Here is a 12,030-nt window from a genome sequence, read left to right on the forward strand (position 1 = left end):
TTCGTCTTTTTTTGTTTTGTTTTGTTTTGTTTTTTGAGACAGGATCTCACTCTGTCACCCAGGATAGAATGCAGTGGCATGATCTCGGCTCACGGCAACCTCTGCCTACTGCCTCCTGCCTCCTGGGCTCAGGTGATCCTCCCACCTCAGCCTCCCAAGTAGCTGGGACCATAGGGTTTCACCCTGTTGCCCTGGCTGGTCTTGAACTCCTGAACTCAAGCGATCCACCTGCCTCAGCCTCCCAAAGTGCTGGGATTACAGGCATGAGCCACCATGCCCAGCCTATATTTTTTAATGGTTAGAAATATTAAGATTATTTTTTACTCTTTATAGTAAACATATGGAAAAAATTTTTGAGAATAGTAGATAATTAAATATCTTATACGTGGTGGCTGGAATTATTCCAGCTCTTTACCTAACTTGAAAATGATACTGTGGCACAATTTTCAATTAAAATCATTTTGGGTATTTGGCACACAGGTGTAATGAATAAAGAACTGGTTAGAGTGTCAGAATGTCTGTTTTAATTCTAACTCTGTGACGTGCACTCTGTGACACTGATAGTTACTTGCACCTTCCTCTGGACTGGAGATCCTTTCTAGTGCATTCATTTTATAATTCTATTCTGTATCTTGTTCATTTAAGTAGTCTGCTTTATCATTACATTAACATTTATGAAAGACTTGCTGGTATCATTGGCTTAGCGATTATTTTTCCATCTAGATGCTTTTTTTAAAGAAATGAAGAGAATATGTAATGTTTTAAATGTACATTTTAGTTTTGATTTAAATTTTAATCGAGGATTTTTATTTTATACATTACATACTGATCACTGTTTTATGTTACTCTGGTCCTAATAAACAGAAAATAACAATTTGGAATATCTACAACAATGAGAGCTCGAGGTAAAATATAGCATAAATAAGTCATATATGTGTATGAACTGAGATATATAGAAATAATTAAATGTAACACATCTTTTGGACCATAAGCCTCAGGAAGCTATAAGGATTATTTGCATTCTTACACCTGGGCACTCTTCCTTTTTGCTGAATACCAGTTTTTCAATCTTTTCTATTTTCGAAATAGGTAAGAAAAGAAAATAATTTTCTAGAATTTGAAGAAAAATCTTAAAACATTTGAAATTGTTTATTATGATGACTAATATAACGAATAGCACTCAGGTTTATCAAATATTAACATTTTTCCATATTTGTTATAGAATTTGTTTCCATATTTGCTACAGAAATAATTTCTTTATATATATAATACATATTTGAACACTGATTTTACTTGATACATTAATATAATGCTGATGTGCTGAGATGAATAAATCAAAGAACCTCTTGGTGTGCAATAAGCATAGTTAACGAATATAAAATAAGTGATATTTTCTAGAAAATAAATACTGGTCTACAATGCCTTATCTGTCATTTCAAAGTCTCTAAAAAGATCTGAAAATCCAATGCCTTTTAAAAATAAAATTACAGTAATCTCATTTGGCCACAAAACCTGTTCAGAATTGATGTGAGGCTATTAAGATATTTATTTCTCTTATTTATTAGTGAATATTCATCTTTCACTGCAGAAATACTAACAAGTTTGATTACAGGGTGCTTTAGACTTCCCTCAAAGTGTACATATTTGCTACTTTTTTCTAAAATCCCAAACATCCTGGATTCTGAAACACATCTAAACCCCCAACATGAATTAGGACTATTATATAAGGAAAGAATTAGGAATTTTGAAAGTGGGAAATATTACTTCTATCTGAAGGATATCTGGAAAGCTTTAGGAGGAAGTTACCATTTAAGCCAGTCCTTTAAAGTTTGGTAGATTTAATATATGAAGATTGCAGGGAAGCCGTCCAGGTTGCAGACCAAGAGTAAAAAACATGAACTAGGGTGAAGAGATTGGTAAGTATTATGATAAGTACAGGGGGTGTTTGGGAAGAGCAAGTGTATTGTTGTGAAAGGACCTAGGAAGTGAACTGATAAGAAACAGTAGGAAAATTAGGGAGAGCCTGAATATGATCTTTAAAGGCATTGCTGAGCTAAGTTAGAGAATAATCACTATTTATAATAGCAAAGACATAAAATCAACTTCAATGCCCATCAGTGGTGGACTGGATAAAGAAATGTGGTACATACACAGCATAGAATACTATGCAGCCATGTCTTTTGCAGCAGCATGGATAGAGCTGGAGGCCATTATCCTAAGCAAACTAACACAGGAACAGAAAACCAAATACCACATGTTATAAGTAGGAGCTAAACATTGAGAACATATGGTCATAAAGAAGGAATAACAGACACCAGGGCTTACTGGAGGGTGCTAGGTGGGAGGAGGATCGAAAAACTACCTGTCGGGTACTATGTTTATTACCTGGATGATGAAATAATCCGTACACCAAAACCCCCATGACACGCAATTTACCTGTATAACAAACCTGCACATGTACCCCTGAAACTAAAGTAAAAGTTTAAAAAAAAGAAAAAGAAGCAAATAATTTTTTTTTATGTGAAATCAGAAAAGTCCATTTCCAAAGTAAAACAGGATCTAATAGAAATCAAGTGCTGGCTAATTGGATAAAGAGCCAAGACCCATCAGTGTGCTGTATTCAGGAAACCCATCTCACGTGCAGAGACACACATAGGCTCAAAATAAAGGGATGGAGGAAGATCTACCAAGCAAATGGAAAACAAAAAAAGGCAGGGGTTGCAATCCCGATCTCGGATAAAACAGACTTTAAACCAACAAAGATCAAAAGAGACAAGGCCATTACATAATGGTAAAGGGATCAGTTCAACACGAAGAACTAACTATCCTAAATATATATGCATCCAATACAGGAGCACCCAGATTCATAAAGCAAGTCCTTAGTGACCTACAAAGAGACTTAGACTCCCACACAATAATAATGGGAGACTTTAACACCCCACTGTCAACATTAGACAGATCAACGAGACAGAAAGTGAACAAGGATAACCAGGAATTGAACTCAGCTCTGCACCAAGCAGACCTAATAGACATCTACAGAACTCTCCACCCCAAATCAACAGCATATAGATTCTTTTCAGCACCACACCACACCTATTCCAAAATTGACCACATAGTTGGAAGTAAAGCACTCCTCAGCAAATGTAAAAGAACAGAAATTATAACAAACTGTCTGTCAGACCACAGTGCAATCAAACTAGAACTCAGGATTAAGACATTCACTCAAAACTGCTCAACTACATGGAAACTGAACAACCTGCCCCTGAATGACTATCAGGTACATAACAAAATGAAGGCAGAAATAAAGATGTTCTTTGAAACCAACGAGAACAAAGACACAACATACCAGAATCTCTGGGACACATTCAGAGCAGTGGTTAGAGGGAAATTTATAGCACTAAATGCCCACAAGAGAAAGCAGGAAAGATCTAAAATTGACACCTTAACATCACAATTGAAAGAACCAGAGAAGCAAGAGCAAACACATTGAAAAGCTAGCAGAAGGCAAGAAATAACTAAGATCAGAGCAGAACTGAAGGAAATAGAGCCACAAAAGACCCTTCAAAAAATCAATGAATCCAGGAGCTGGGTTTTTTTTTGAAAAGATCAACAAAATTGATAGACCGCTAGCAAGACTAATAAGAAAAGAGAGAAGAATCAAATAGACGCAATAAAAAATGACAAAGGGGATATCACCACCGATCCCACAGAAATACGAACTACCATCAGGGAATACCATAAACACCTCTATGCAAATAAACTAGAAAATCTAGAAGAAATGGATAAATTCCTGGACACATACACCCTCCCAAGACTAAACCAGGAAGAAGTTGAATCTCTGAATAGACCAATAACAGGCTCTGAAATTGAGGCAATACTTAGTAGCTTACCAACCAAAAAAAGTCCAGGACCAGATGGATTCACAGCCGAACTCTACCAGAGGTACAAGGAGGAGCTGGTACCATTCCTTCTGAAACTATTCCAATCAATAGAAAAAGAGGGAATCCTCCCCAACTCATTTTATGAGGCCAGCATCATCCTGATACCAAAGACTGGCAGAGACACAACAAAAAAAGAGAATTTTAGGCCAATATCCTTGATGAACATTGATGCAAAAATCCTCAATAAAATACTGGCAAACCGAATCCAGCAACACATCAAAAAGCTTATCCACCATGATCAAGTGGGCTTCATCCCTGGGATGCAAGGCTGGTTCAACATACGAAAATCAATAAATGTAATCCAGCATATAAACAGAACCAAAGACAAAAACCACATGATTATCTCAATAGTTGCAGAAAAGGCCTTTGACAAAATTCAACAACCCTTCATGCTAAAAACTCTCAATAAATTAGGTATTGATGGGACGTATCACAAAATAATAAGAGCTATCTATGACAAACCCACAGCCAATATCATACTGAATGGACAAAAAACTGGAAGCATTCCCTTTGAAAACTGGCACAAGACAGGGATGCCCTCTCTCACCACTCCTATTCAACATAGTGTTGGAAGTTCTGGCCAGGGCAATCAGACAGGAGAAGGAAATAAAGGGCATTCATTTAGGAAAAGAGGAAGTCAAATTGTCCCTGTTTGCAGATGACATGATTGTATATCTAGAAATCCCCATTGTCTCAGCCCAAAATCTCCTTAAGCTGATAAGCAACTTCAGCAAAGTCTCAGGATACAAAATCAATGTGCAGAAATCACAAGCATTCTTATACACCAATAACAGACAAACAGAGAGCCAAATCATGAGTGAACTCCCATTCACAATTGCTTCAAAGAGAATAAAATACCTAGGAATCCAGCTTACAAGGGATGTGAAGGACCTCTTCAAGGAGAACTACAAACCACTGCTCAATGAAATAAAAGAGGATACAAACAAATGGAAGAACATTCCATGCTCATGGGTAGGAAGAATCAATATCATGAAAATGGCCATACTGCCCAAGGTAATTTATAGATTCAATGCCATCCCCATCAAGCTACCAATGACTTTCTTCACAGAATTCAAAAAAACTAAAGTTCATATGGAACCAAAAAAGAGCCCGCATTGCCAAGTCAATCCCAAGCCAAAAGAACAAAGCCGGAGGCATCACACTACCTGACTTCAAACTATACTACAAGGCTACAGTAACCAAAACAGCATGGTACTGGTACCAAAACAGAGATATAGACCAATGGAACAGAACAGAGCCCTCAGAAATAATGCCACCTATCTACAACCATCTGATCTTTGACAAACCTGAGAAAAGCAATGGGGAAAGGATTCCCTATTTAATAAATGGTGCTGGGAAAACTGGCTAGCCATATGTAGAAAGCTGAAACTGGATCCCTTCCTTACACCTTATACAAAAATCAATTCAAGATGGATTAAAGACTTACATGTTAGACCTAAAACCATAAAAACCCTAGAAGAAAGGCAATACCATTCAGGACATAGGCATGGGCAAGGACTTCATGTCTAAAACACCAAAAGCAATGGCAACAAAAGCCAAAATTGACAAATGGGATCTAATTAAAGTAAAGAGCTTCTGCACAGCACAAGAAACTACCATCAGAGTGAACAGGCAACCTACAAAATGGGAGAAAATTTTCGCAACCTACTCATCTGACAAAGGGCTAATATCCAGAAGCTACAATGAACTCAAACAAATTTACAAGAAAAAAACAACACCATCAAAAACTGGGCAAAGGATATGAACAGACATTTCTCAAAAGAAGACGTTTATGCAGCCAAAAAAACACATGAAAAAATGTTCATCATCACTGGCCATCATAGAAATGCAAATCAAAACCACAATGAGATACCATCTCACACCAGTTAGAATGGCAATCATTCAAAAGTCAGGAAACAACAGGTGCTGTAGAGGATGTGGAGAAATAGGAACACTTTTACACTGTTGGTGGGACTGGAAACTAGTTCGACCATTGTGGAAGTCACTGTAGCGATTCCTCAGGGATCTAGAACTAGAAATACCATTTGACCTAGCCATCCCATTACTGGGTATATACCCAAAGGATTATAAATCATGCTGCTATAAAGACACATGCACACGTATGTTTATTGCAGCACTATTCACAATAGCAAAGACTTGGAACCAAGCCAAATGTCCAACAATGATAGACTGGATTAAGAAAATGTGGCACATATACACCATGGAATACTATGCAGCCATAAAAAATGATGAGTTCATGTCCTTTGTAGGGACATGGATGAAGCCGGAAACCATCATTCTCAGCAAACTATCGCAAGGACAAAAATCCAAACACCGCATGTTCTCACTGACAGGCGGGAACTGAACAATTTGAGAACACATGGACACAGGAAGGGGAACATCACACATCGGGGACTGTTGTGGGGTGGGGGGAAGGGGGAGGGATAGCATTAGGAGATATACCTAATGCTAAATGACGAGTTAATGGGTGGAGCACACCAACATGGCACATGTATACATATGTAACAAACCTGCACGTTGTGCACATGTACCCTAAAACTTAAAGTATAATAATAATAAAATAAAATAAAGTGCTGGCTAGTGGCTCGAGTATCTAAACCTCCCTGGTGCTTTGCCTGCAATCAGAGATTGCATCCATCCATCATGCTTTGTGATTCAAATAGCTGGAATTTCTATAAGCTTATTTAACTGAGACTTGATATTTTTATACTCAATTGTGCTTTGAAGATTAGAAATCTATTGAAACAGTTCTAACATCATTATAAACATTATAAATATTATTTATTCAACAAATGTTTATTTGGTACCTATTGTTCCAAGTGCTAGAAATGTTACAGTAAAGAAAACAAAAATCGCTGCCCTTACAGAATTTAACTTCTGGACAATGAGACATTTTTTAAAAGTTAGATTATCTACTGGTTTCCTTCATTTTCCTCTTACATTATGAGTTAATGCATAAGTGAAACTCTGGTTTCGCCTAAAGTGTTCTGTGGCACTTGTCTTCATAATTCACTATAAATCTTTTAAAATTTGAAGTCATTTGATCTTAAGCCTTTATACTTGGCAGTGAGATAGACCTTAATACTTGCAGTTTCGTCAGAAAAATATAAGGATATGCCTTGTTCTGATTCAGTCTGTTATCTGTTTATGTTAGAAGTTACAAAAACAAAGTGACAAGCACTAATGAGAGCTTTACACAAAGGTGTAAAGTAGTGTACATATCAGATCTATATTTTATTTATCTCTTCCCCCTTTCCTTTTTGCCCTCTCATTATTAATTGTTGGTGACCCTTTCAGGAGTAATTTTAGTGTGTTTACATCTTTAATCATTGAATTACTTACACATCCTTTCACCTCATATTATTAGCAAAAACGGATATTTTTTAAAACTATTCACGACTGCAAGATTATCCTTTTGGTCATGAAAGCGTGACCTGCAATGGTCCAAGCAAAATTTTTAACATAGTTATCGATGCATAATGTCTTTATAGATAGCAATTAAGTAAAAATATTAAGTCTAATTAAGCAATTGTTTAAGTCACACAAGTCTCATGAAGTGCATTGGGAAACTTTCTGGTTTTTCTCTTCTTTGAAAGGGCTTGTACAGATGAGAATTACCTGTCCCTTGATTGATTTTTTTTTTTTTTTTTTTTTGAGACAAAGTCTTGCTCCATCACCCAGCCTGGAGTGCAGCAGTGCAATCTTGGCTCCCTGCAGCCTCCAATCCCCAGATTTAAGCAATGCTTGTGCCTCAGCCTCCCAAGTAGGTGGGACTACAGGCATGTGTCACCACCCCCGGCCAATTTTTGTATTTTTAACAGAGAGTTTCACCATGTTGGCCAGACTGGTCGTGAACTCCTAGCCTCAAGTGGTCTGCCCGCCTCAGCCTCCGAAAGTGCTGGGATTATAGGCATGAGCCATCACACCCAGCCCTACCTGTTCCTTGAATGTTAAGTAAAATTCACTTGTAAACTGGGCCTGGTATTTTCCTTGTGGAAAGATTTTAAACTACTGATTTGGTCTCTCCAAAGTTTTAAATTTAGATTGTTTCTTAGTGGGTTTGGATTTTTTTTTCCATTTTTATATTGGCTATGAAAAATGTAGGGGAGCTCCTGTCATTCAGTTTCGCTTCCTCTAAACTAGAACCTACCATCAAAATTGCTATTTCAATATGATGTGTGATTCATATTTGGAACACAGTTTTAGAAATGCTTTTTGAAAGTAACTTTAAATAAAATATTGTGATACAGTTAATGAAGATCATTTCATTTTGTCATAGGAGGAACCAAATCAGATGAAAAAGTGGACTTGAGCAAGGACAAAAAATTAGCCCAGTTTAACAACTGGTTTACATGGTGTCATAATTGCAGGCACGGTGGACATGCTGGACATATGCTTAGTTGGTTCAGGTAATCAGCACATTTCTTCTTTGATAGGCTTGGAGTTATGGGAGATAACACAGATTGCTTCTAAATAGTTTGGGTTTATCTATTAGCATTTAGCCAAAGTATGAATTTTATTTTTTACTGTCACTCATGTTAACAAAGGTGGTGTGAACATGTCATCATTAGATATCCTATGTAACCTTAAACTATAAAGGTAATACTTATGTAAGAACTAATTTAAATGTTTTGTATGAGTTAAATGTTTGAATAACATTATTTAACTTTATTCGGGGAGAGGATATGTTTACAGTTTTTACACTGAATATGCTGTAATTTACCATGCAATTGAATTACTAATGAAATGTTAAAAGAGCATATCATACTGCTGCCTCAGTTCTCTTCTAAGTAAGCTTTTTATGTAGTCATGCAATTAAGACTGTCAAGACATATTTGAATTTTATTTTGAATGGTGCCAGTGGCCCTGTGCTCCTGGTTGATACAGCATTTATACCCAATTTGTCTTACTAGCTAATTTAAACTCTGAGCACATCCCTGTCACCTTCACAACTATAAATGAAATATCTTGCCATATATGTAGAAAGTAAAAGCTATGTGTTTCTTAACTTCTCCCTAAAGTTCAGCTTGGCAGTAGTTTATAATTTGATGCTTTTGATGCTTTTTTTCTCTGAGTTTTAGTTTCTATATTTTTCCAAATGCCATTTTGAAAAGTTGCATGATAGATAGATATAAGTAAACAGGTGGGCACAGTGGTGCACACCTGTAGTCCCAGCTACTCAAGAGGCTGAGGCAGGAGGATCACTTGAGCCCAAAAGTGTGCGTACAGCCTGGGAAATATAGGGAGACCCTGTCTCTTAAAAAAAAAATAAATAAATAAATGTATGTCTGTCTAATTTGGATTTTTAACTGTTATTTGACCTATTTTTTTAGGGACCATGCAGAGTGCCCTGTGTCTGCATGCACGTGTAAATGTATGCAATTGGATACAACAGGGAATCTGGTACCTGCAGAGACTGTCCAGCCATAAAATGTTATCACTGTAAGAGAACCCTTCAAGTGTGGAGCTTTCTAGTAGGTGTCCTTCATAGCTCAGAAACATACCTCAGAACAAGCCATTCATGACTTACCTGTAGTGGGAAAACAAATCATTCTATCAGATCAGCAGTTTTGATGTTTGAGTGATTTTGATATGCTTCACAGAGACAAATGCTGCCGAAATAAACATCGAAGTATAGACATGAGTTCTGTTCAGCAGGTTGAAAAGTCTGATTTAGAAAAACTTTCTAAGTTTTGGTTGAAATTATGAACACTCTAGAAGCAGAATTTCTGGAAGAGCCAAGAACAGACTTTGAGCCTATATCTTCAAAGCTGAAACTGGATATCTTTCAATAAAATATGTGCACTTTTAAAATAAAATGACTAATTCTGTGATTCAGACAATAGTTTTAAGTTCAGCTGTGCTTAGATTTCTTTCAGATTAATTTAAAATTATAGATTTTTACTTTTAGAATTGCAGAGCCCCTATCCCACACTGGAGAATATTTTTTATTACTGTCTGTTATATATGTGTGTCTATGTGTGTGTGTATATTTATGTGTGTATGTATAAATATGTATTTTTTAAAGGAGCCTTTTCCCTCCTTTGATTTTAAGATAAGCAATCTTTTGGCATAGACATTATCGTCTTCCTAGAAAAGCCAAGATGAAGAATCTATCTTACAACTTTTTCTCTTCAGAAGAGAAAAACATGTACCATTTCAGGTGAACATACAAAATTTTCACTTTCTACCTTTTGCCTTCCAATGTCCTGATTTGTCTTCAAAGGTTTTTCTCCATATTAATTTGTCATCTTATCCTCATCACCTGAGAACATTTTACTGCATACAAAGTCTATGCAAGATTATATGTAACTAGCCATTTAGTATAATCTATGTCAGTGTTTCTGTGCTGTCAAATTCCGTCCTGATTTGGAATACCATACCTTGTTCTTTCCAAGGTAGACTAGGAAGTGTTGGGGAAATAGGGCCACTTCAGAGACCATTTTAGATGTAAGTTTTTAAATGTAAGTGTTACTGGGGCTAAGTCTGGGACTTTATTTAAAACATTTTTTTTTTCTCATTTCATAGCTAGATAGTTGTAAGAGAAATACAAAGAATTTACAAGATGCTTCCCTGTCATCTGCCATATGCAGAGGGACTGAACTAGGAATTTTGTAGTTGAAGCTGTGTTCATAAAGAGTAAATCTTATTTTATAGATTTTGGAGAAATAAAACAAGAATTTTAAGAGCTTTCGTATTAGCAGTTTTGCCTTATAAAAACTAAGATTTGTCAGATTAGTTTGAGGTGTAACCTAAATATTAAAAGTAGATTAAATTTATTTTTTACCTTGAGTGTCTGATACATAAAACCCTTTTCTAGGAAAACATTGGAAGTAGTACATATTTACTCTAAATGTCTCACCTACATGACAGTCTTTTCAAATGAAAGACATGGGAATTGCAATTTTTTTTTAAAGATTGCTATTAAGGGTACTTTTTCCAGCCTTCATTTGAGTAAATCTTAATTGATTTCATTTTATTAACATATACCTTTTACCTTTAATATTTCATTTGAAGTGTTCCTTTCAAACTTACTGTCTTAAATATGAAAGTCAGCTTTAAGTAATGTCAGACTCATATGCATTTTCATTCTCATTAGCTAAAGTAAAATGTAAAATTATCTCAAATAGTTACAAGTTTTGCAAATACAGTATAAAACATGAATGTAAAGTCTATTATGTAATATGCTTATTTGTAATCCTAATATATGAGGGTGACATTTTTAAGATTGTATGTATGTGTCAACCTCTTAAATGTTTTCTGTGAAGCCCAAACATGCAGTTTATGTCTCTGGTGTCTGTTTTGCATTTCAGTGTGCGTGGACAATGAAGGTAGATTCAAATTATTTTCTCATTTTTATCACTAAGTCACTGGTATTTGGGTTTATAAACTCAACAAGATACTTTACCTAAACATGATCAATAGACGTGTTTATTAAAAGTATTTTTATTATTTTTAAAAGATTGAATAAATCTGGGTTGAAGTCATTGTATCTAATCAAGAAATTATGATTCCTTTACAAATAATCCACGTGAAGTAATATTGGTGCTTTTTTTGATGACAGACTTCATACTTAATCTTAGAAGTAACATTCCTTTTAGGCTCTGTTTTTCAATTCAACCCACTTTCCAGAATAGTTATTATCCTTTAAAATGGTGTATTTTAAAAGTAGCTTCCCATTGTCAATGCTTCACATAGTAAGTATTTCAAAGAATGTAGTTCTTCATTTAATTAGATGACTCAATTTCAGTCATTCATTTGACTGCAAGTAGTTAAAGCATGGTCTTTGAAACATAAATTATAATCCTAGCCTCGGGATCTTCGGTAAGTGACTTGACCTTTTTGAGCTTCAGTTTCTTCATATGTTAAAAGAAAGATACAGAAATACCTACCTCAGAGTGTGGGAGTATTAGGTGATGCAATAAACATGAAGTGCCATATCCCTGTCACATAGTGCTCTATAAATGGTAGTGATTAGCAGTCACTGTTACCTTCATTTTCATAGATTGCTCATGTATCAGTACTTTTTCAATGAATACTTATAGTATAATTTTAATTATAGTTAAAA

The 12,030-nt window shown here is 35.6% G+C and overlaps 1 protein-coding gene across 4 annotated transcripts in view; it reads left to right on the plus strand.

Moving 5' to 3' along the window:
- MIOS (meiosis regulator for oocyte development) overlaps positions 1-9,781 on the plus strand; it is a 40,666-nt gene extending 30,885 nt beyond the window's left edge. For all 4 annotated transcript variants that reach the window (XM_009452638.5, XM_009452640.5, XM_009452639.5 and 1 more), the window contains 2 exons: positions 8,242-8,371; positions 9,296-9,781. In XM_009452638.5, coding sequence (XP_009450913.1) covers positions 8,242-8,371; positions 9,296-9,392 — 227 coding nt within the window. In that variant the 3' untranslated portion in view covers positions 9,393-9,781. The remainder of the gene's footprint in view (positions 1-8,241; positions 8,372-9,295) is intronic.
- Positions 9,782-12,030: the final 2,249 nt, after the last annotated feature.

This window comes from Pan troglodytes, chromosome 6 (genome assembly GCF_028858775.2).
Source record: "Pan troglodytes isolate AG18354 chromosome 6, NHGRI_mPanTro3-v2.0_pri, whole genome shotgun sequence".
Classification (NCBI taxonomy): Eukaryota; Metazoa; Chordata; class Mammalia; order Primates; family Hominidae; genus Pan; species Pan troglodytes.